At 40.2% G+C, this 26,363-nt stretch overlaps 2 protein-coding genes across 5 annotated transcripts; one reads left to right on the top strand and one right to left on the bottom strand.

Annotated features, from left to right (window-relative positions):
• Positions 1–368: 368 nt before the first annotated feature.
• On the bottom strand, positions 369–21,151 carry PLEKHF2 (pleckstrin homology and FYVE domain containing 2). Of its 4 annotated transcripts, none has more exons than XM_048286830.1 (2): positions 21,046–21,151; positions 369–3,738 (listed from the first exon to the last, which is right to left on the bottom strand). In XM_048286830.1, the coding sequence occupies exon 2, from the start codon at positions 3,722–3,724 to the stop codon at positions 2,975–2,977; it is 750 nt and encodes a 249-aa protein (XP_048142787.1). In that variant the 5' UTR covers positions 3,725–3,738; positions 21,046–21,151; the 3' UTR covers positions 369–2,974. The 4 variants fall into 4 exon arrangements, with proteins under 4 accessions (XP_048142787.1, XP_048142786.1, XP_048142788.1 ...); XM_048286829.1 differs by lacking the exon at positions 21,046–21,151 and adding an exon at positions 20,644–20,796; XM_048286831.1 differs by lacking the exon at positions 21,046–21,151 and adding an exon at positions 20,394–20,554.
• On the top strand, positions 20,397–26,278 carry LOC125317161 (proline-rich protein 2-like). The gene is made up of 4 exons (XM_048286859.1): positions 20,397–20,643; positions 20,724–21,048; positions 25,507–25,595; positions 25,952–26,278. The coding sequence occupies exons 1-4, from the start codon at positions 20,397–20,399 to the stop codon at positions 26,119–26,121; spliced, it is 831 nt and encodes a 276-aa protein (XP_048142816.1). The 3' UTR covers positions 26,122–26,278.
• Positions 26,279–26,363: the final 85 nt, after the last annotated feature.

Raw genomic sequence — 26,363 nt, 5'->3', positions numbered from 1 at the left:
CGACCAAGAGCAGAGACCTGTAGCACTGGAGCTGGGCCACTCCAAATCAGGGCCCTCCAGCCTCTTCCAGTGACTGGAACTGTCAGTTCCAGCAACCAACATCAGTCCAAAAAAAGCCAAACTCTGCAACGCACTTGGTCATACTTCTTTTAAACTATTCCTTAAATGCACAAGGGGCTTCTAAATCCATAACCACATTTATTTCAAAATTAGTCTTAAAACTCCTTCTACAGTTTTATGCTCCCCATTTATTAGTATCTCTTGACAGTGAATAAACCTGCTGTGAAACTACTTGTCAATATAAAAACCAGCTGCCCTGGTTTTTCTCACCTTTGAAGGCCCACAGTTAAAGAAAATTAAACACAGGCTTGAAGCTATACCATGTATTTGTAAATAAAATAATTTGACAGAACAAGATTACAAAGTATGAAATGAGCCCTTTCGGAAAGCTTTAACTACAAGAGAAGTCAATGCTCAGACCATTTTGTAAAGTTTTAAACAAATATCACTGAGGAATAGGAATATTTCCATAAAACACTTCTTAAAATGCTTTTTAAAAAAAGCTTGGACCATATACAACAATTTCAGATGAAAAATTCCACATGCACGCATTGGTTTGGTTACAGCTTCAGGGGTCAGTGCAGCATAGTGCAAGTTTCATTCACAGATAAAAAGATACATGAAGTAGGTACAAGTACATTCTCAAAATACAGGATGTGATCTAACTTTCAGCAACCCTTTTCCCACCACCAAAAGGTGCTGAAAAGCAAAACATACGGAAACCAGGGGGAAAGTACACAAAGAGATGGACTCTTTAATAAGACAAGTTAATATTTGACAACTTAAGAAAGAGGAAACAATTGCATGAGGAAGAAAACGATTGTTAGTCATTAGAAGGTATGTACAAGGGAGGTTTGTACTTTGATTCTATAGAACAACTGAAGCTAGCAAGCCTCCACTCCTGAAATAGAAATACCAAGAGGTACAAAAAGTAAGCACTATTAGCTCAAAGTGCCTTCTCAGAACAGCCCATTTTCCCTGCTGCAGGTCACCACTCCCTCATCTTTCAAGGAAAAAGTATATGCAACTACTTATCTACAAATACAATCTGGCAATTCTACACAATCTTCCTGGTCCCAAGTCTGCGTCAGAAAGTGTTTTTCCCTTTGTGTATTTATTTCCAAACAGAACAAATACTCCTCAGTGCTTCTAAAGGAAGCCTTATTTTTAGAAATTGTCTAAGCTAAAAATACTGATGCAATTTTCACCTGAAGCAATGTCTTGCAAAGTTTGAATGTAGAGTGCCTCCCTATAGATGCTAAGTGCATCTTTAGCTACCAGAAATCTCATGGAAGGATACAGCTCTGAAGTACTCTGCTAATTTTTATTAAAAAATATGACTGATACTTTCAGCGTACAGAATGGGAGACTAGTGCAACATGCAGCATTGATTTTTTATTCAATAAATATTTAACCCAATTATTGCCAACCAAGGCAAACAGTGCAGAAATTGTCATTTAGAGATACAAAAGTTTAACATTTTTCGTATAAAGTCAGTTGCTACTATATTCATACAACTATTTCAAAGAGGTTTTTCTGCTTCAAAATTGAGGTTATCATTATAAAAATACAGAAACATGTATTTGGGGGTTTAACATGTCTTTGCAAGTGTAACTTTTGCATTTATATGGGAACATGACACTTCTGTATTCAAGAAATTAAAATGAACACTATGATAGAGACATTTTCTGCACTGAAGATTTCATGATAGTCCTTAAATACATCTTTCTTGGTCCTGGGTATACATCTAGAATGAAATAACTTGCATCTCACATTTATCCTGAGGTCAGCTGTGTAAAAAGGAAAGCCAGTTTTATAAGGATACTTACAGGCTTCTTGTTCAAAATATGAGTTTATCTTTAAACAAGCCAATAAAACTCCTGGGGGGAAGAAAAAACCCAATACTCTCACCAGTGTTTTAAGAAAAAAATCTGTGACATTTTCGGGAATTATTTCCAAAATATATAGGCTAGCCCACCCAAATGCTGTATCACCCAACTAAAATTTCAGTATGTACTTGCCAAATTTGAAACTTAGAAACTGTTCTGGAAAGCGTGTATATAAATCCCCATGAAGAATCTCCCTAAGCTTCTCATCTCAAGATCCCAACCCACAACAGAGCTTCTGCAAGGAGAACCCTGCTGAAGCCTGTGGGAATCTGCAGAGTCTTTGGATCTGCCAGCACAGGTGAGGATGTGCCATTTGGGTCTCCATCACCCACCACAGGGTGCAGTTATGACCTTGTAAAAGCTCCACTTTGAACACAGCAGTTATTTTCAATAGCACCAACAATCTCTCAGATACCAGCATGTAGGCAAATACAGATATAAAACAGGTTTTTTTGTTCCTGAATCAGCACAATTGGTACAAGGCACTGCTTGGCATAGGAAGTCCTAAGTTACAGCAAAACAAGAGTTTCCAAGTTTTGTGACATTTAGGTTTGTACATTAGATGACCTTGCAACGTATTATATACCATGGCTAGAAAAATAAGATAGTCTACAGGATTAACAAAAACATCACCATCCCATGCATGCTCACAGTTTTCCACCCTAGATCAAAAATAACCCCACATAACATATCAATATGAAACATTAGAAAGTATGGGTTGTTAAATTAAGGAAGTACATTTCATTCTCCAATCTTCCACAAAAGTCTAACCCAGACACAACTCAAGTAAATGAAGTTGGAAAACATTCTGATAACATTTGCACCAGTCTATCCCTGCAGAGGAGAAAAAAAAACAACTATTGTCTACAGAATTCATAGATTGAGGCACATCGCAGTTGAAGATATTCAGGCGTATTTCATGGCTAGAACAGGATTTTTCTGAGGAACCTCACTACAGACTTCCCCAAAAGCAGCTCCATATGGTTTAAAACACAGCTTGCAACACACGGAAAAACATTTGGTCCTTAATCGCTACTGTCTTCATCATCATCATCATCAGATACATCATTTAAAGATGACTTAGGTGACTGGCTGTAGGAGTCTGACCTAGAGGACTGACAAGCAGTCATCTCCCCGGTAGAAAGAAGATCATAGCAGAAGTCGCAGATTCTCACTGGCTTGGAAGACTGGCTCGGGAGCAGAAACCTCTTTTCCGAGCAAGGCCCGCACACAACAAAGCCGCACTTGCGACAGTGGTGACGGCGGTTGACGGGTGTAAACTTGGCTTTCTGACAGCGCATGCACACAGTGGCTTCCGAGTCCGGTACCCACACAGCTGCGTGTTCATTGCTAGGAGTCTTCCCACTTTTGGAAAGCAAATCAGAAACACACTTATTTATGTGGTTCATCCACTCAGACTTCTCTGTAGCAGTGGCAGCATAAACCGCAAAAGACTTTGTTGGTGTCTTGATAAGCCACCCATTCCGTAAGTCTCCCTCATCCTGGATGGAATCAATAGTGACGTTTTCCAGTGGGATTATGTGCTGTTTATTGTATTTCTTCTTCTGGATGACAATGTTACCATAAACAAGAATGTCATTGAATAGGAAGAACTGCCTTGCTTTGGGCTTCTTCCTACAAAGTTTTGTTAGTACTCCCTCTCCAATCAGAACACGGCCAGGAATAGTCAGGGGTTGACCAGCTGCTCCAAAGCAGTTTTCCACTATACTTATTCTTCTAGTATTTGCCTCACTGTTTGCCAAGCGATCCACCATCTTTCACAAGTATCCTAAAATAAGAAAAAAAAGTTTGTTACTAGAACAGGACTGATTCAACAAGCAAGCAAGCAGCCTTCCCCAAGGAAGGTACCAACCCCGCATTTCTTAAAATATCTAACAGGACCTGCTGGCTGAGAGGCATTGACTTGGGCTAGATTTAAATCAAGTATTAACACCTAAGAATTTTTAGCAACGGATTAGTCTTTTTTCCAAAAGCAAAAATGTTCTATGCAGCTGACAGCTATCTTTATCACACAGACAGCACCTACAGCACTGCTTTTGAGAGCCTCCAGCAGCAAACTAGTTCCTCTCTAGTAAAGCTACTGCATCCTGGCTTAATACTCATATTTCTCTGTATATCCTCCTGCACCTACTCCAGATAGCAACAGAAAGTATCATTCATCATTTCAAGTTCTAATGCTGCAAAAACATCAACTTAACTTAGCAACCTGGAACACACACTAGTTTTAACACAACAAACAAATTATATAATTGACGTTCACATAGGAAACCACACTTCACGAGCTAGTTCACTATTACTTTTTTTTCCCCGTATGTAAACCTCAAATCATGGGCCAAAACCATGAACCTGCCTGCTGGAAACATTTTGTACAGGCCACAGCTTGCACCCCCCACTACGTCTGCTTTCATGGCACACTCTTGAGCCAGGAACAGGGAGTGAGTCATGGCTGGTGGCTCATCACCTGCTTGCTGCTGCCTTCTTTTTGCAGGAGTCCCACGGTCCCTCCCTCCACACCTACACAAACCACATCTGCATCCATCACACTGAGGCAGCCTACACTGGCAGTCCTGCACAGAGGACAAGCCACACAGCTCACAAATTGTTCCTGAGAAAGACTAAGTGACCTGCACCAGCTCAAATTTTAAAAACGACAACTTTATATTTCAGGAAGTGCTGATGAACTGTATGCTCCAATTACAGACTGAAAACCCACCTTGTTCCCCAAGAAGAAAATATGATTTTTTTTTTTTCTTGTGAGATACCTAAGACACCCAACAGGGAACTAAAATTAGGAAGTCACTATAGTGATTCATACCTTGGCAAACCACTCTTTAGCCTCTTTTGCCCTAGAGTTTCCCAGGAAGAAGTCTGGCAAAGGAAAATCTTGCCAGTCCAACCCAGATCTGCTCCCCTCAAACCTCTCATGAGTACAGCCATGCACCTGAACTGTTGTGCTTGATGCAGCAGCGAGCTATCTGGCAGAGGCAAGCACTATGGACAGACTTTTTCTCAGCACATAGAAGACACTCCCCCATGCCTCCCACAGGGCTGATGCTCACAACACCCTTTGCTACAGCCACAGCTGTGAACAGTGAAGAAGAGCAGAGCAGCAAATACTCCAGTGCCTTCTACCTGTGCTTCGTGACATGATCCCAGGTTGGGAAGTCCTCTACATTACCTACTTGAATCTACACTGCCTGCCATCAATACAGCACTAGCCTACAACTAAGAGGAAACTGGGCTGAAACAAGGCTCAGACTTGATGCTGCTCAGACTCCACTGCTCTGCCATAACCTGATCCAGGCAATCTTCCTCCTATGAATCAAAGCACAGATACTTCCTTACAAAATAGGGATGAAACCCCTCATCAGGCCTCATCTAAATAAGTATGTTACCTGTGACTACACAAATCCACATGCCCATAATGTTAAGTATTATTATTGTAAGTTACTGCTTTGAAAGTGTAATTAGTTTCACACTAAAGTAGTTTGACAAGTGAGCTTGCACAGATATAACTACTTTTTTTAAGCTCTGCATACATTATCTTGTATCAAAGTCTGACACTCAAGACAGAAGACTATCTAGAAGTTATTTATCAGCACAGTTTTTGAATTTTCTTTACATGCCTCACAGCATTAGTTACAATACATGAATATTGTGTTAACTAGTTTTATGGTTAGGAGAATTACAAAGCCACCAAATCCACAACTATTTTGATCTGCAGACAGTGAAGACAAAACAGAAACTGCCAAGTAAAAAGTAGTAAGAAGGGAATGGAAAATAAACTAGGAGCTTTTTTACGTGTACTTGCTGTTGTCCTAGGCTCCAAAATCAAATTCAGGTGCCTGACTGCTGAAGTCCAGGATCTGGAACGACGCTTAATTGCCATTAACTGCCAAATAACCATTCCCATCTAACAATATATGAGAAAAAAAACAGCCTTTGCAAGCATCATAACTGAACCAACAGCCCTTCAAACTTACAAAGCAAGGTCTCAGTCACAGGCTCAGTCTAGAGTTACTTAGTAATCCCATGTTCCCTGTGAAGTGGGAAAGGACATCAGAAAGCAAAGGGGACAGCGCAGAAAATACACTTTTCTGCAGGTACAAATCAATACACACTAATTATGAACTTACACTTTTATACAAATTATCTACAAATTACATCACAGTAAATGCCTTTGGTATTCCACAGGGGGGAACAGTACTCCTACTCCACTCCCACAAACATAACCATACTGATGGGTTTCAGTGAAGCAAGTTCTTGGTGTGAAGTCACAGCCACCTGTAGGAAGCAGTCACTGCTCCACAGCTCCAATTCAGCTACTCTGCACTCCCTGCCAATAAACTGAAAACTCAGTTCAAGGCCACTGCAAAAGCTTTCAAAATACAAGTCACTGGGAGATGAAAACAAGGAGAGAAAAAGCTAAAGGTTTTAATTAACTGTTCTCTAGGACAATCTAAGGGAAAACAACTCTAACCAGGATTGTTTAATAATCATCATGGCTTGAAACCAAGACACATGACTCCAGACCTTGTGCTGAAGACTGTATTTTGAGCTTCTTGTGAAAATAATCACTAACTGGACCTTAAGCAAGAATCCTGGGAAAGTTAAGGACTATTAAGAAAGACAAGATAAATCACATGTTCTCTAGATTGAAACTTTTTTCTATAATGGGTAACATTCTCACCTGCCAGCCTCAAGGCTGTAAATGCCAGAGACTGCTGATGCCAATTCCAGCTTTCCAAGGCATTAATTGTGTTTTTCCACACTAACAGATTAGACTTTTTAGAATAAGCATTCAGATATTTTCCTCATGAGATTTTAAAGAACTAAAAATTAAAACTCCATCTGAAATCTTATGCACACTAATGCACATACACCTTCACTTGCCTTTTCTGAGAAAGGAAGTAAGTAGGAAACTACCCGAAATACATCCTGATTACAAGTAATCATGGACCATGACAAAAATAGACTAGAAATACAAGAGAAGACATCCCTAACTCACAGGAGCTAAACTTACAAGAAGTGCACCTCTTCCTCTCATGAGCACACTGACCAAGGAGATTTAAATTAAAATATTGTCCAGATATGCAAAGGAACTTTTAACCCCAAGATGTCACAGTCCAAAAGCAAAGTTATCAATACCTAGTCTTTAAAACTTACAATCTTGTTTTAAAGCATATTCAGACCTATTGTAAGAGACAGCAGATCATCATACCCCGAAACTGGGTGGCAACATCCTCCTCTCTTCCAGCTAAACTTTCTTCTGAAGTTTCTGCCGTTGGCCACCATAAGAAGCAGATACTGGATTACTGCCCTGAAGATGCAGGATCTCAAAACCTGATCAAACAAAGCAACTCCTGAATGATGGCACATTGCTGAAAACATGCCCAAACCCTTCCCAAGCAAGTGAGGAATAATTCAGAACCATGGGCTTCGAAATAAAAGATTAGACAGCTCCACTTAAGGGGAGAGTATCTTATACGTAGTCTCAGTTTGTGGATGCTGTGAAATCAAAAACCTCAAACGTATTATTAAACTTTATCATATTTGACTGATTTCACACTTGTGGCACACAAACTCCTAAAAGTCCTGAGGCCCTTATGCAATGGGGACTCCATTTGTGATGGACTGATGGTCCTCAAAGACATCAGATTCATTTGCTGCGTCCAGAGGGCAGCACAGTACTAGCTGCTAGTCAAAACATTACAAACCCCCCCCAAAACAAACCAAAAGAACACAAACAGATCATTTTGTAAGAAAAGTAGCTACATAGAGCTACATCATAAGCAGGGTTTAGCAGCTTTCCAAATAAATAAATCTCAACTCTCAAAATGCTTCAATACCTTCACTTTGTCCCTCTCACACACACGATCTTAGTAAGTACCTTTCATGATGAAAATGCTGGGCAAATGTGTTCATTTCCATGGCATAATATGCTATTTAAAGGTGATAAAGTATTTCATGACACAGAAAGCCCCAACTCTTCTACAATATACAGAACTGTCTTTGACACTTAAGTTATTTCCATTTTTATTCCCAAGAAGCTTCTAGAGAAGTAACAATTCTGTTATCAAGATACCAAGATCTTCTTGCTCCCTTACTCCAGTTTTACACGTGTATCTTGTTGGTGAGAACAACCATCTCCAATGTGATCAAACATAGATATCACTGAAATTTTTGAAGAACTAACAAGTTATCCACTAAAGTAAAAGACAATCCATGTTGAGGAGGTCACACATTTACTACAGTTATTAACATTCCAAACTACTGTAGCAGGAAAATAAGGGTTGCTGTGTCACCTTCCACATAATTGTTTCTTTCTGCAACTGAATTCTGGAGATCCAGTGATCTCCCAGGACTCAATGCTTCTACAGGTCTTATTTAAAACAGGAGAATGTTTATTTTATATGGTAGCTCTGCTTGTGATAGTGGCCAGACTGAACTGCACAGAATTGCTGCAACTGAGGACAGACGTAAGGAGTCAACAAAAAGGAATGCAACCCTGACTGACATAGTTACACCCAATTCAATACTGACAGAAAACTTTTCTACTACTACATTAGCACTGTAGCAGTTAGCATTAGCACCATACAGCAGAACCATAAATAACAAAGGTGCTGGAGGGGAGAAATGAGATAAAAAGCTGTTAGAGCACAGTGATGCAGACTGCATACAGCTCAGCACAAAAACATTTCCCCGCCCCAGCTCAGCGCATACTACCAACTCAACCAGCACTCTCTTCAGGCTGCAGGACAGGCACAAAGGGTGTGCAGGAGAGGGACACAACCCAAATTCCCAAGTTTCTTCAGCAAGACAGCAGAACTGGCAGTGTTCCATTACTTCTGGGTTGGGCAAGAACAAATCAAATCCAGTGTACAGTCCCTGCTAACAAATGTTAATTAATAAGCATCTAATTTTGACCATTATTTTTCTTCAACACTCCTTCAAGGGAGAAAAATATTACCAGCCTTGTTGTAATTGTCAGTTCATCTATCAGCATCTTTACAATTAACTATTAGGCTGTTAACAACTACATTTAACATACTGCACCAATACAAACCAGGCAGTCTGTATTTCCCAGAGCCATGGTATCAGGATGCGGGCAGCTTATCCATTACTATGAATATTCATAGTTAAGGTGACAGCTTTAAAGAAAAAAAAGGCATATCTAAGCTGCCACAAAAAGCACAAGAGCTCAGAACTAATCACAGAACTGGCCCATCCAGTCCTAAAGCTGCAGCAGATCCTGAATGTTTCAAAGCCAGATTCAATAACCCAAGTCCAATAAAAAAGTGTCACTAAACAGAGAATCTGACCACACCATCAGAATGGATGAATCTAGATATGGGTACACTGAAGCAAATGTAGAGAATAGAAAAGAGTCAGAAATGGAGGAGTACAAAAGGAATAAAGACAAAAAAGATAGAAACAGCAGATCTAAATCAAAGCACATTATACCTTGCCACCCAATAAACTTCTAAATAATTATCCAGGTCTCATAGAGAGCCCCTGTTCTCACACCAGCACATACAATGTCAGCAACTATGTTACACCACATACATTCAAATTAACCAACTTTCGTTGGTACCTAAAGGTAACATACATACTTCATAAAAGTTTCTAGTTAGTCACTTAATAGCAGGCAAAAATTTAAAGGTTTTATCATGTTTGACTCCACAACTTGAAAGCTCTGAATAAAACGGAAAATTTGAACAGAAATTCACTTTGCTTCCTTATACTTAAACCACACAAATTAAACATATGAAAGGTATAGAAGATAGAAAAAAAAAAAGAGCAAGACAGAAACAAGTAAATTGTAAACCAAAGACAGACAAGAACTATCTGCAGACGAGGTATCTAAAGCACATTAAATGACTGGTTTGTAAGATGAATCATTATTTGGATCTACAGAGGAAAATATCACACTCTCCCTAAAAAGAGTTCATCAGGCAGAATCAGGCATTTAGTTACATGGGAGTTTTTTAGCAGCAGGTTTCAAATAATTGTTATATATTATCACATCAGACTCATACAGTCTTCCTCTTGCACTTTGCCTATGCAAGGAAGACACGCTAATTTGAGTTACAGTTGCATAAGCACCAACACTGAAGTTACCCAGAACCCTCATACATAGGGTTCTCATAAAGCTCTGTCTGAAACAGTAATATCACTACTTTTTGTGGACAAGCTTCCAGCTATAAAGGCATCTCAGTAGTGTAATACAGTATGCTAATCTCTATGAATATTACATATATTGCTCTTAAGAGCAACATTTGACATTTTACACCACTGCCGAGTAAAACCCAAGTGTAAATTTCTGAAGTGCAACCTATTTAAGGAAACTTATCCATGCTTTGAAAATAGTTTGTGTGGAAAATTGCTGAACTAAAAACATGAACAGCAGATCTGATACAAGTGAGAAGACAAATGAGCATGTTTTAAATCTTACTTTGGCCTCACTAGTTACACCTCCTACCCTGCATCCTTCAGTAAATCCAGAGAAGGATGATACCATCGCTCATCCTGGTTGGCAAAATTACACTTTCTATGGACTTAGATCTCATCAGCTGTAATGAGAATCTAAGAATTCATGCACAAGCCATTTTTATGGTACTTGACAGGTAATGCCAATAACAGCTGGATTAAACATAGTATAGAAATACCTGCAAGAGGCATTTAATTAAACTTTATTTCTATCATTCAGCATGTAAAATAAAATACTGAGAAAAATTAAGTGCTAAGTATCCATCAATCCATGTTTTAATCCATTAGTATTTCATTCAATTGTCTACAGTTACTTAAATACGTCTGTAACAATTAACTGATAGCTTTTTTAGTATTAGTTATATATTTGGATTATTTACCATTTGCTTTTTATTAAATAGTAAAAAGACCAATTTAAGCATAAAGTTACTACCCACAAAAAGAAATTTCACCCACAAAAATATTATATTGATAGGAGATATGGGTATGACAAGTGTTTTCTAAAGGTCTTTATCACTGCTAAAAGCTGACACAACAGAAACAAGTACATGCCTGTCCTGTGCTAGAGCTAGTTGGATGCTATTTAAAACATAAGACAACAACTGTCACTTAAAGAGAAATGCTGCCTTCTAACAAGCAGTTCTCTCAATGATTCTCTTCAAAAAAGTGTTCCCCAAATTGTTGTATTTAACAAACTGTCTTTCTATTGCTACCATAACCAGCTGGTAAGGATATATAGGATAACCTTGATAATATACCAAAGATGGATCAAGTACAACAAAAAGCTTCATCGCAATACTGAAAAGAAAGAAGAGCAGAGATATTACAGAGACTGTATCAAGGTAGAGATAGCAGGAAATGAGGCTATAAGATCCCTCTGAACTTCAGCAAAATCTTTATCCAGATAATCACTTCTGACTAACCTAGTTAATGGCTGCAGCGTTCAGAAAGATACTGATAGTGGGACAGAAACTTTGACTTGATTTACAGACAAAAAAAAAACCCAGACAACCTTTTTCTTACAGAAATGTAAGCTGTTCAATCTTCAAATCATTTTCCAAACCCTTAATAAATAATGGCATTTAATAAAGTCAAAAAAAGCTGCAAGATAAGAAACCAGAAAAGATGATGGCAACACCAAGGCTGCTTCAGATTACAGATGGAACGATCTAAACACTCTAAAGAAACACTATAAAGAAACCCACAGGAAAATGGGTGTTACTGTGGACCACTCCCAAGTCTCATTTTATGATTCTCATAATTTTCACGATTTTCTACATTAATGCATTTTTTTTCTTCCCCCCATGAAGACACATCTTCCTGCATTGTGCAAGCCTGTGGAGCAATGGCTCCAGTGTGGGGAAACAGATTAGCTAACTCACCCCCTCACTGGTACATCCAGTATGACCCAGCAGCCTTAACCCTTCATTTGTCTCAACCTGTTGGCCAATGTTGTGGCATTGACCACAGAAGCCATGCCAGAAATATGTTAACAGCAACCACATTACTCACAGCGTGCAACCTGTGAATACTCTGCCTTGACAAAACTTTAGAAACCTTCAGATTATTTCTCAGTCCAGCATCTAGTCATGTCCAACTACGTCATGAAAGCAAAATCCATGCATTTGTCTAGTTGGATGTCATCATAAACCTATAACTACTATAATGAACCATATGATAGTTCACATGAACTATAATGAACTGGTTTGTTTTTAACTGCTGCACATGACTGTCACAAGTCAAATCCCACTAAACTCTTCTTGAGAGTACAGTGTAGAAATTCTTGTTTTAACTGGCTGGCATCTTATAGTTTAGTAATTCTTTCTATAAATTACAGTTAATTTTTGTACAATCTGATTTCCAACTTACTGCTCTTTCACTTTAGTTGACCAGTTGTGTAAGAATTGATCATATAATGTAAATTATTCTAAATGTGTAACAACAACAAAAACCCTCACTTTATTATCAAACCTGCATGGCAAGTGCATTGCTCTTCAAGTTTGCAATAGCCATTTTCCAAACGAGCTTGGAATTCCTGAGTTAGGATTGCCTAGAAAGGCCAATTCTATCTTCAGGATGGAGATCATTTCTAGGTAAATCTTTCAATATGTATGACTTTATATTCCCCAACCCACTCAGCAGCTCATTTGGGTACAGAAAGCTACTTTTAGCAAAAGATTATTTATTTTGGTAAGCAGCATATGTATTAGCACAGCAAGACCCGAGCAATGCTGTTTTACTATCCAGGCAACTCTTCTGAATAGTTAACACACTCTCTGAGCTGCTGCATGCAGGCAAAACCATCTAAGTTCTGCACATTAGCTTCTCACAGGGTTTGGTATTTAACACCATAAACCTCAGCTGGAAATAGAACGCCAACTTAACCTCCTTGCAAACAGAAAGGCCAACTCCCACATCCCAAAGAGTTATAATGCTAAGTAATCATAGAGGAGACACAAAGAAAATAAAGGCATGCAGAAGAGGGCTGTCCCACCAGACACGTTTGGCCTGTTTTAAACCTGCCCTGCATGAAGGATGAGAGCAATCACCTTGGCCATAAGGCCACGTGCAGGAACGGCAGCACCCCTGCTCCAAGCAAGAAACATGTGGCACCCATCAAAGAGACGCAGAAATCCAGAATTGCTGAGTCCAAAGGTGCTCCCACTATCTTCTCCTGCTTGCAGCAACAGAAAACATGAAAGATGGAAATGCAAGCAGTACTAAAGGGTTTGTACCACAGGCAAGTACATGATCAGGAGGCCTCAATGCACTCCTAGACCAGCTGGAAGGGGCTGTATTTCCCTTCTGTCCCTTGCTGCACTGGAAGTCATCCCTGAATGCCTCTTCGGGAAGAAGATACCTCACTGCAGAAATCCAGGAGGAACATTCTTGTAAGAGGTCCAACTTCTTAATGAAGTCAGTTGCTTATTACCACTGTCAGGCTTCTATTTACAATAAACCATGGTAGCCAGTATTGTTTTTGTCTTCTGGCATGATAAGAGACAGATCTGCTGCTGGGAAGAAACACATAATTGTCCATCCCCCACTTGGTAGTCAGGGGTTGGAACACACAGAGCAACTATCTAAACTAACTTCTCTGTGTCCTTACCCATCTGCCGATAGGGTGAGCATTTCCCAAGCACCTACACAGGCTTACACGGCTTTGAGCAGCACTTCAGGAGCTCAGGTGACGCCACATTTAGATGAGGAAATTCTTAACACTGTTCACAATGTGAAAGAGGAGGTTGCCAGCATTAGCATGTGGAATGGCTAGAACTAAGGGAATTATTAAAAAAGCAACAAAACAAAAAAACATATACGAAAACCTCAAACCACAGCACACAGGCAAAAACCCTGAAAGCTTGAGGTCTGTAGAGGTGAACAGGCAGGCCTGATCTACCACAGATAGTGCTCAACTTTGACACAGTCATCTCTCAAAGCACAGAAAGCAAGATCCAGACAACTACAGGCATAGCAAATACTTGCAGCTCTGAGCATACTAAAATGGGGATAAGTAAAAAGGCTGGTATTTTTTATATCTAAAAATTATGTATTAATAAACTACATAACACACATGTGTCCTTTAAAATTAATTAACAAACAACTGACTAAAAAAGCCCAGTATGCAGACCAAATCTTTGCTGTCATGGGAAAAACCCCTAGTATTTTGACTTGCCATTTGCATGTATTTAGGAGCACTAGCAGTGGTTTAGCTTAACTTCTGGTTACTAGCAAACTGCATCTTTCATCTTAACCAAAGCACTAGGGACATACACCAGAATATAGTTTCAAAACCAATTTCCACAGATCTGAAGTCCAAAAAAGCTCAAGTTCCTTCTCAAATTTTCCACAGTTCTGAGTAGATAACAGACATCAGAAGAAACACAGACAACAGATCAACACCTTCCAAATGTGCCTGAAGAGTCAAGGGCAGAGGACAGCAGCCTGGGATCCTGCTCCACCTCAAGAAGCTCCAGGAGATACAAACCCCTTCTGCTGGGCCGGTGCCTAAAAGAACACTTGACCAGGCAGCAATACCAAACACTGGAACGTATTTTTGTTCACAATTTAATGTTTTCCTCCTCCAACTGTTTAGCTGTTGGGAGAGTCTCTCCCAGCAAACTTACTCTCCAGTTTGGCAGCAGCTACTTGCCCCTCCCTTCCAGACTGCCGGGACAGGCGCCGGGTGTGCTCCCCCTATCCAATACACTGCTTTTCAAGGGACAGCTTAACTGGTGATAGATAGCCCACTTCGGCAGCACCGGGGCACACTTCTGGACATCTGGGCTAGCAAATTACTTGACAGATATACACACTTAACATTAAATGGACGTTGGGTGAGGGACAAAAAAAAAAAAAAAAAAAAAATCAGTCAAAAGGATCTGACCAATTTCAGAGCAAGCTAGATCCTGCTTAAGCTTTGTCAACACAGCAGAACACAGAGAACCCACTGCATCAACATTTTAAATTCTGAAAAAGATCTATTTAAATTCTTTTGAGGAGGGGACACAGCATCATTAGTATAGAAAAAAACAGATTCAGATGCAGCTGTTCTACAAGAAGTATTGCCAAATCCATCTTGCAAGCAATTTTCCAAAACCAGATTGGCTGTGTGGTTTGTTGTTGTTATGGATTATTACAGCTCACATGGAGGCAACTTGCTAATGGCTACCCAGACCGTCTCTCAGTCAATGCAAAAAAAAGGATTTGGTTTCCAGTGACTGAGATAAATTGTATTTTTCAGCATGCTTCTTGCAACAACTTTAACTGACAAGTACAGAACATTTACAGAAAGATCTCTATATGCATCTCTAAGACACAAGTACACATTAAAAACAGAACCTCCTGGATCTCAGAACACCTGCTTGTTTTAGCACCTGAGAGCTACCAGAACAGCTACATGTTCCAAAGAGCTTCTTCAAGTTAACAGAATTTATTTTTCCTTTTTTTTTTTTTCCACAAAGGCAAACCTGTGACACACCAGCCTGTTCACTGGCTTATGTCTTTTTATTATGCATAGGTACTTAAACAAGACAGTGTTAACTTCAAACAGAAAGCTTGGTTTGTTTTTTTTTTCTTCAGTTTGCTTTTATTACCATTATGAGAGAAGTTACTGACTTCACTAACACTCTAAAAAGGACTAAACGACAGGTAATTTACAGCAAGACCAAACTAGAGAGAGTTACCACGTAGTCAGAGCCTGACAAGAGCCATTAATTTTCTATAAAGTACTACAACACAAAAGGACTTTCTCTTTTAGCAAGCCATGTTTTAAACCAGAGCAAAGTTTTCCCATGGAGTCTCACAATTTACAAGCACAGCAATATAACCACATCATTGCTATTTCATTTTTATTATATCAATTTTTTTTCATGCGCATATGTTCTTTGAATCTTGTTATAGGAAAAGAAGCTGCACAATAAAGAGGTTTCTTTTACCAGCTCGGTAATTTTAAGCATTTCCACAAAACTAAACAAGACACAAGCCAAGTAACAACACTCAACCTTTTCCTCTCTGACCAGGTGCCATCACCTCAACTTTCTCCTGCTCCTGACCTACCTAAGCTAAGAACTTTCTACTTTAAGAGGCAACCCTAATAATACATTATACTGCAGAAATACTTTCAAGGGGCCAGGAAGTTGATCACTACCTAACAGGATCACACAAAACACTGCTGGAGCACACTTTCAATATTATAGTAGGAAAAACAGAATATACAGACCTACAAACTCATTCAAATTCTTCACCCCTTATTAAAAAAAATAGTTCCAAGTAACTTCTACCACTAGTTCACCAGCAAGAACAGACTAAGGACAAGTATGACTGGTTGCAGGGAATCCTTTTCCAAATATTTAAAACTGCTGAAAGAAGTTGCCCAAATTGGTACCTAAAATGGCTCACACCCCAGTAACCACGTGCAGGGCTGTAGGGGCACAGGAACCTGAAACACAGCTTAGGGCTTGGAATCAAACCACACATGATTTTCAGGAAGCTTGACAACACTGAAATGCTGCAATCATGGACCTGTCACTGCTGATCCCCAGCAATGTTTAAAATGTATTTAACCAGCACTATTTAAAAACACATAAGCCAATAAGCCAAGGGTTGAATTCTCTTTCTGAGCAAGGGACACAAGACCTTTATGTCAAATGCTGCTACCTGGCGACACATTGGTGAATGGTGAAGGTCTAGAAAACTGACATCTGACAGCTATTAATAAAAGCCAAAAGGAAAGCTTTAACAATGATACCATAAATAAAATTTGTCAATCTTCAATGTAACCAGCTTTTTAAACATAACCTGTGTGTTAAAAGGGCAGTTCACTTGCCTCGATGCTGTTAACCTAGATCAGAGAGAGGGATGGAGGGGGAAATAATCACTGTCACACACAGCTTTCAGAACAGAAGTACACTGAAAATCACTCTCAGAAGTTTTACATTACCAAGTATTGACAGCTATGTCAGGAGAAATTTAAAACAGAAGGAGAAAGGTAAAACCAAGGAGTCATTTCCTGAAAGAACCCCTTAATCACAGCAGCTTACTGTAGGTGGTGGCCTTCCTGGGAAATGCATTCACTGACACTTTTTCCTTTCACTGCTTGTCAAATGTGTTTGATTCATTTTAGTTATATGGAAAGCAACTGGAGTACAGACTATCTAGAGGACAATTGGAAAACTGCACAAAGGTTTGCACTGAAGTTAACCTGCACAAAGAAGATACTGTCAACCCGAACGGCTGCGTGTATGGTACACTGTTAATTTGGTTGGCAAATTATGTGTACACTTTAGAAATGCAAATGTCAAAAAACATGCTGTAACTTTTCCTCTTTCAGAAGGCATACTAAGTACTTAGAAGCAAAACGGTTACCTCCCTCTGGATGATATGCTGGAGGCACAAGAAGCCTTTAAAGAAAGCTAAAGCTGCTGATACAAAGATCATATATATCACTATTTAGCAGCCCTCCCGTGTCTGTTTGAATCAGTAAAATTTCTCAAGAGATTGCCTCTCAACACCGTAACTAAGCTTGCATGTCGTCTTACTACATTCAGCCACATTCTTACAACCCCCATTACACTGGGGGTCAGAGGGCAGGGTGATGGAGCAACAACACTCCTGTTATTTGAAATCCTTAACTTTCAGCTGGTATTTTTTCTTCTTTTACAGTCTGACAAAATGCCAAAATCCTGCTATATTACATACATAATATGCTTAACACTGTTTTACTATAAAATATAACGATGCAAAGAGAAAAAATAGAAAGTCACTCCCACTTCATTTTTTAAATCCTTAAATTATTTACAATCACTAATAAGCTTAAAAAACCCAACCAACCAAAAAAAAAAATCAAAACATTATTATGTCCAAAGAAGCAGTACTCTTACCTATTTATGCCACTGAAGTCAACATGAGTGCATTTTTGACTGTGTAGCATTAAAATGACAGGCTGAAAAACATGCAGTACTCTTCTATTCAATAACACTTCTGCACAACAATATTTATTTTCATAAAAGGAGAATCTTTGTCCTACAACTCTCAAGCCACTTCTAATGTGCACAGACTCATTTATTTCAACAGTACTACTCGTGTGGCCCTGAATTTGCAGGACTCAACTTACTAACACAGCTGTCATCACATCTTACAGTTCATGACAACAATAAAATAATCTTTAGTAAACATATTCTACCACACCTATCTATAGAATAGTTTTTCACCCCCCTCAACTATAAAAACAAGTTCTCCAATGAATCATGAAGACAAAACTTATCCTACAACAGCAAACTTGACACTTGCTGCATTAGGGAGAAAGTTTTAAATACGTGTTTCTGTTTCAGAAGTCTGTTCCAAAAGAGAATACATACAGGCAAATACAATCTCCACATTACCACACTTTCATCCAACTGCTGAATTAATTCATGAAAGTAGTAAAATATACATATACAAGCATGACCTATAACTTTAAAAAAAATACAAAAATGAAATGGAAAAGTAAGCTTGAATATTAACAGAGCTTAAAATAAGTCATAAACGTACCTTTACAATTTGAGGCTGTACAGAATAAGGTTTCATTTCCTAATACAAAACCAAGAATTTAAAATCCTTACCTACCATCCTCTAAGAATCATATCAGTTGTTAATATTGGGATTTACTTATTTGACATCACCCATTAATAAGTGCACTTTAAGAATAAAAACTGGTATGCCATTTGTTTGCTTGGACACCACTTACAACATTTTATCTAACAGACATTTTCAGAAAATCATATCTGCAGCTACTAAAAACTTCAACTCTGCCTTATCTATGTGCCATGCCTTGACCCTAAGCTTTTACTTAAACACCTCTAGCCCTCTTTGGTGAAGACAAGGCACTAAAAATGCTGTAAGTGTATGAAACCAGCGTTTGTACTCTGCCATAATTGCTCTCACGGGGCTTTTGGCAATGCTCTGTCATATCATGCCTCACCTGAAATTGCAGTTCCATCTCTTTACTGCTCTGAAACTATCCCACCCACATCCACTAACTCCGACAGTGAAACTTAAAAGCCACCATACCTTTTGAATATCGCAAACATTTTGCCAATGGCAGTTTTTGTAGATTAAAGGGCTTACTGATACTATGGATAGATCCCTCTGCCACCCCGGGCACATGTCTAATTACTACAGTTAAAGCTCAGCCCTTGATTTAAGGGAAACAGAACAGAGCTCTAGCTGAAGAATGGTTTCATCATGGCATCTAATGAAAATTTGCTTCTAGGTGGAAAGATGCTACTCTCTTTCTACAGAGGACAACCGAGGAAATCGAACCAGCTTCTCCAGCTTAAAATTTCTACACATCAGTTTTCATTCAGCATTTAAGGGACTTCCTCTATGTGGGCTTCTATGTAGAGCAAAACTCAGACACTCCAAAAGGCACACAGCCGATTTGCATTCAGAAGCAAGAACTTGGGACTCAGGCTCACAACACTTCACTTTCACTGTTTTTTCAACAAAACTGGTGGCACTGAAACTCTTGGGAAAGTATTATTTAAGAAACTGAGCTGATATAAAAGGCATTTAACAATACTGGGATTCCTATTACCTACTGGGACTAGTCAACAGTATTTAAATTAGAGACTAAAAGCAAGAGCACTGCCTTCTGAGCTAAAGAACCGATTCCATTCTGCATGCTGATGACTGTACACAAAGCAATTAATCTGCAGGATCTCAGCACCGATTACACTGCTGTCTTTAAATACTTCCCTTCTTTCAGACAGGCATCTCTAAAATGATTCAGTACACAAGTATCAAAACTTAAGATCTGAATATTTAAGTTCTCCTTATTTCAGGAGAGAAAGAGGAATTTGCAGTCTCAGTTCTGAAACAGATTCCTGTGTTGTGGGTCTGGTTTTAGTCACTTTGCCTACTGTATTAACCTCATCTGACCTTAAGCTGTTAGGCACATCGAAGCTTCAGATATAATGTTTCTCAAACAAGCATCAACCCTTCCAGTAACTCCTACCACAGCTTGAGGACAGCCTGAATTAGAGCTTAATGATGCTTCTGTAACCATTCACATCAATTCAGGCAAAAGACAATCCCTGATCTCTGGTTAAGGATATAACAACCTGTCCTTTTGGTTATCAACAACTGTTGTACTGACGCTTCATGTCAAAACTCGAGTTACAGCTATTTCCCTTAGCAGGGACAAAGCCGATGCCAGGACGTGCTGCTCAGCAGACTCACCCATCGCTTTCTTGCCGTGATGAGAGCAGTTTTGCCATTTATAAATATCGGTGCCTACGAACATAAGTATTGCTAATGAGGCGAGAGGAAAAACACGCGGCTGTCTTTTCCCGAGCTACTTTCAGAAAACAGCTTATGAGCCATACATATCTCTGGCAGACCAATTACATTCCCCTCAAAAAACGCGAATTTCATAGAAAAAAAAAATAGCACCTTATGCTCGCAACCCCACGACTCGCGGTTTCGCTGGTTTTTCACCACAGCGTCAACACTTTTCAGACGACTCGCTCCGAGAACGACACGGAGTTTCACCGGGCGAGCGGAGGGTCGGGGGAGCGCGGCCCCGCCAGCCCGCCGGGGCAGGAAGCGCCCTCCGCCCACCCGCCCACCCGCCCGTCCGTCCCGTCCCGCCGCCTCACGGCGCCTCGGCGGAGTCACGAGTCGAGGAGTTTCGGGCACTTACGTAACGCTGCGGGGCCGCCGCCGTTGTTTCTCCCCCTTCCCGAAGACGAACTCGTTTCCGAGGCCCCGCAACTCCCTCAGTGCCCTGGGACAACCCAGCGCCCGCCGCCGCCGCTTCCTTCCCCAAGTCCTTCCCGCCCCGCCGCCTCCCTCCCTGCCGGCGGGACGCGGCGCTGCCCCAGCCCCGCGGCGGGACAGCGGAGCCCAGCACCGCCTCCCGCCGGGGAGCTCCTTCCCCCCCCCCCCCCCAGGCAGCCCCCGGCTCCCAACATGGCCGCGGGAAAGCGGCCGGAGCCCCGGCGGAGAAGGACTCCACGAGGAAAGTTTCCCTCCCGCTCCCCAGCCGGCCCGAACCCGGGCCGAACCCCGGCCGCCAAGAACGCAGCCAAACGGCGCTGCTCACCCGGTACACCCCGCTCCGGCCGCCGCCTGCCCCGCTCCCCCCACGGCCGCGGTCACACACCCCGCGCCGGGGGACGGGCTCCGGGACACCGCCCGGTGAGGCGGGGCTGCCGCCATCTTGGGCGGGAAGGAATAGCGCCTCAGCCCCGCGCTGCCCAGAGAGCCGCCCTGAGTGGGGAGGGAGGACAGGCTGATCCCGACCCACGAGTGGCACCTCGTGGAAGAGGGATACTTCAGGCACGAGACCTGCCTCAGGGGGTTTTTTAAGAAACAGAACGTTTCCATTTTCTGTGGACGATCGCGGGTTTGTGCTCGCGCCCGTGGCTCTAAGTACACTCGCCCAGAGGTAATTCAGGATGGGCTCGTTTTTAACTACCTCTCTCTACACAGCACACGGAAGAAATTAGTAACGTGTTTCAGTCTGAAGAGTTGCTGGTCAGCCGGTAGAAACTGTGGCAGGTCTGCTAGAAGGGTTCCCACCACAAACACTGTCAACACAAGGAGGCACTTCTATCTTCTGTGTTAAAATTTTTTGTGTCTGCATATCAAGTCATCCAGTGCAGTATTTTCCAAATCCAGCCGGCTGCTCGGCAGCTAACCTGATCCTCTAGGATTTCCATCCGTTGATCCATACTACCAGAAGGGAAGGGTTGCTGGGGAGGTTCTGAAGAGCTGTGGAGCAAGGAGGGTAAGAGGGTACAGCGCCATTAATTTCTATGGTACTGCTCTGATGCCAAAGTCTGCGCTGGAAAATGGCCCAGTGGGCCTTTTTTTTTTTTAAAGAAAATTTCACTTACATGTAATATGGCAGTTTCATTTTTCAAATTTCACATTATTGAGCAATAATGTGGTTGGCTTTTCTGGGAATTAAAAATAGGTAGTGGGGCTTTCCAGTAGTAATCATGAACCCGCTGAACTTTCTGACTTTCAGCTGAATTTTCTATCCCAGCTCAGACAAGGACACAGATAGGCAAGAACCACATCACTGAGCTGGGTTTCTCTGGCTGTGGGAAAGGGACACAAAAAGGGAGCAGGACATGGAGGTCTGAGCACCCTACAGCATGACAGCCTGGTCTTCCATTTCTCCCTCATATCCATTCAGTCAGCCTGAGCTGTCATGTAATTATTCTTAATGTACTGATTTATATAAGGTGTGGGCCAAGCTGTTTAACATGAGTTTTTGGGAACAGGTGCTTGTGGCTGTTTAAGCCACAAATCTGAGAGTATGTGCAGGAGGGTGCATTTGGCAGGTGCTTCATGTGTAAAGAATTTGGGCACAGCCAATATTTAAATTGGCCACCAATATCTTCATTTTGGGATTGCCAGTTGCAGAGAGATCTTCACACTAGAGCATCTTTTATGCATGGGCTGGGCTGGTTCTTGTGAACCAAAATGGTCACTTTGTGTTGTGACCTTCTGTAGATTTTCACTTGTCATCTAAATCAATTTTCTTGGCATCAGAAGTAGCTTCATGGTTAATTAAATTTTCTTTCATGCTTACAAATAATTTTATAACTCCTGGTTAAGATGCAGCAGAAATTGGATACAGGCAAAGTGAAGCAGTCCTAGTGTTTCTGGCTGTGTGTCTGTGTTTTAATTCTCTTCATAAAGCCCAAATTGGCATTGTTTTCTGAAAGGTTTGCAAAGTGTAACTAACAGTGAGATGCTTTTTGTACCATATATAGTCATGGAAAATTAGCACAAGACCTTAACTCCAGTTAAGAGAAGAATAAGTAACTTGTTGTCTGAGGAAGGCTGGGAACTAAAAATTACTTAATGTTATCATGCAAAGCAACTTTAGTGCTATGAAAGCCTGCCATAATTTTTTTCTGTTATCTTCCTATATCTTCACAATTCTTTTTTTTCCTACTAAATGGCATTTTTTTTACTGTGTTCAGCAAGAGGAAAAAATAAACCTGAAAATGGTCTATGTTTGCAAATCCTCAAACACTTGTTCCTAAGTCTCTCGATAAAAAAGTAAGTAAACATTTGACCTATTTTTTAAGTAGTGTTGAAAAACTTGGCTAAATACCAATGATTCTTGCTTTGTGTTCACTATATCAAAATGTCACACTGATCATATGTGCCTGTTTCAATGGGGGGTTTTTGTATCTATCTATCTTTGCTCTTACATGCCAAGTTTGTATCTTAGTACTGCAGAAGCAATCTTGCAAAAAACTGGCTTTACAGAGAAGACGCATAGAAGGCAAAGGATGGGAGATCATGGGGTGTTCTACTGGAAGAAGTAGACACTAATTTATTTTATCATTTCACATAGAGTGATTATTTAATTGTAATTTTAATTTAGCTGAAAAAAACTTCTTCCAAAGCACAGTGTAGTCTAAAGTAATGTTTATTTTTGCTCTCTAATTATAATCTTACTGTCACGATTATGCCAGAGCTATGCTTTAAGGGTGGAGGAACTATCTTCTTCAGAAAATATGAAATAGCAGTGATATGCTGCAACACGTCTTACACTGTGCTTCCTGAATTGCCTTATTATTTTTGAATGGACACTGTTTACACACAGCTGTTTCAGAGCTTGCATTTTCACTTCAAATCTTCACAAGGATCGCATGAAAATTGAAGCAAATCTGTCTGGTGTCAAGCCAATGCAAATAGATGTTTCAGTAAGTATTTTTACTTCATCATGTCAGTGAGACATTTGCACTATTTACGAAAGCTTCCAGTAATGGGCAGTCTACAACTCCCTTGGCTTACAGGTTTCTCTCAAGCAATTTGAAAATTGCTATGAACCTTTCCTTTGTGCTGACATCGAATTTCTGATGGAACCTTATTGAGGTTGCAGCTTTCTTTAACATATAAAAATGCTCCAAAATTTTCAGCACTGTAGATGGGGGTTTTTTAGTAGTAAAAAGTAGTTTTAAGAAAATTAAAAAGTAATATTTAAAAAATTGATAGAAACCAGCATATATGTAGGTTCACAGATTTACTGTGAGGCGAGATCCTTTAAAAGTGTCTTGCCTGTAAAAGCTGGAGTTGAAGATTTTTTCCTTCAGAGTTCCATGTACAATGAATTACCTACTGGTAGTCAACTGTAGTTTGTTTCATGGAAGTCCACTTGTCTCTCCCACAAACTCTTTTTCAAATGCCCAAGTATCAGTTTTACAATTGATAGGACTTGCAGCTAGAATCTTGCAGCATTCATTGTGCTTGGGCTAAAATAAGAATCTGTCCACTTCTCACACGGCTGAGTTGTGTGTTACAAAATTAAATTATTAGAGATTTAATTAATAACTTTATATATTCTTGGTCGGCAAAATTCAGTTATGGTATATTGAAATAGGACTTTAAATGCTTTGCTTTCAGTAACTTTAAAGAGTATTACAAGCAATGAAATAAAAATCTTTATGTCTTTTGCTTCTTTATTAACTGAAATTCATTTTGAGGCAGCAGCATATTGGCTTTTCTAGCTGATGGAAATGCAGAAGTGCAGAATACCTTCCCAGCTTTAGATTACTTCTTTATCACCCACAAAGGGAGACCCAACCCAGTAATTTAAAGCTTTTTAAGGGGGAACTAAATGCTTTACTCTCAAATCTTGCCTTTTGTGAAAAGAAGAATGAATATGCTGAACTGGTGATTTCAAAGTTATCCTGGTCTCAGATTCTGCACTGGAAGTTTGTTTGGCTCCACTGTGTTGTAACCACTCCTGTTGGTTTGTCAGAGTTTTTGGAAGTGTCCTTCTGGGATGCTACTATCTTTTCTCAATGTTTTTTACATACACATTATCCTCTTCATTCATTTCATTTGCTGCCTTGTTGAATTGTGTAGGAACACTTTTGACTTTTCTCACACTTTAGCTGTTACTGCTGTCTTATCTATGAAGTGTTTTGCTGAGAAGAGCAGAGCTGTGTGTTTTAGGGATGGGGGTTGTAATAGGCACTTTTCCATTATGTTTTTTTCTTATGTGATTTTTTTTTTTTTAATTGCAGAGATTTCCTATTCTGTAGTACACCAGGGACTGGAAAGACACTGGTAGCTTTTGCACTTGCTAATGAATGTAGCCAGGATGATGGGAGAGTAATCTTTTTTATGAGAAATGGTGTCAACTGCCTGAGTGAATGGGTAGGAGAATATGAATGACAGTTTCATTTATTATTTGAGTGGGTAAGGTTGAAATGTGCCATGTGTTCTGTCTGTAACTAGCTTTCTGTTGTCAAGAAGAAATTCTTTTTCATGTTTTGTCAGATCCTTCTACTGAAATGGGATTGTCAGTGTTTCCTTTTCTAGTGGGGTTTTTGGGGGCTTGAAATCTTGGGATGTATTGGTAAATACTAGTAAAGCAAACAAGAAAATCTTGCAAAGCACCACCACCCCCCTCAAAAAAACCCCAAACTAACCAGTTCCAGTGCTCCTGCAACCATAATGTTTTTCATGTATTTTCTCTTTCAAACAGTGCTGCTTTCCTGATGTCAATGTTCCTGTGTTTTCTTTGTAGGCTTACCAGATGTGACCTTCAATTATTTTCTTTGATGAGATCGATGCTCTTGCTCCTGTACATGCCAGCAAACAAGACCAGGTTCATAGGTAGGACATGTCTTGTATCTATGTAGAAGGTGCTTGATCTTCATGAAGAGAAGACCACAACCTATTTAACTTGATGTGACACCTTCATTTAACCTGAAAACTAGTAATTCAGTGCAAGTGAATTTCAGATTATTTTAAAAAGAGAATTGAAAACCATTCACTGAGCTTGAAGTCAGCCTAAGGTCTGTGTTATCTTATCTGTATTTAATGTCTTAAAATGAGTCTTTTGCAAACCAGCATCTCATCATTAAAAGATTGTCCTTTTTGAAGGATCAGTGGACAAGGTTATGTGGAACTGAAGAAAATTTACTGAACCAGTGAATGAAAATCGTATTTTTCTGTTGGCTCTGTTGTAGGAACACTGCTGGCACTAATAGATAACTTAGCCTGCAGAGAGGTTGTGGTAATCAGAGCCATCAGCAGACTGGGTTCCTTAGATCCTGCTTTACAAAGACCTGGATGCTTTGCACAAGAACTCCGCTTCAACTTGTCAGACGAAGAGGTCAGAACTTCAACTCAGCCTTAGTGCTTATGTGGCAAAGTCCACCTTTATAACAAATCCCTGTAACAAGGCAGCATCGCAGAGCAGTGCAGGTCTCCATCAGCAGTGTCCAGCCTGGACACAAGAGGGCTGTCTGGAGACTGCATTTTTGTGGAGGCCAGACCTGGTATATCACGGTATCCCGCAGTCGTAGGGAGGAGAAGAGAGATCCAACAGGCAGGAATTGTGCAGCAAGATTGATTCCTTTAATTATTTTACAAACTCTT

Source organism: Corvus hawaiiensis, chromosome 26 (assembly GCF_020740725.1).
Source record: "Corvus hawaiiensis isolate bCorHaw1 chromosome 26, bCorHaw1.pri.cur, whole genome shotgun sequence".
In the NCBI taxonomy this organism is placed as follows: Eukaryota; Metazoa; Chordata; class Aves; order Passeriformes; family Corvidae; genus Corvus; species Corvus hawaiiensis.
This window is presented reverse-complemented; position numbering and strand designations above follow the sequence as displayed.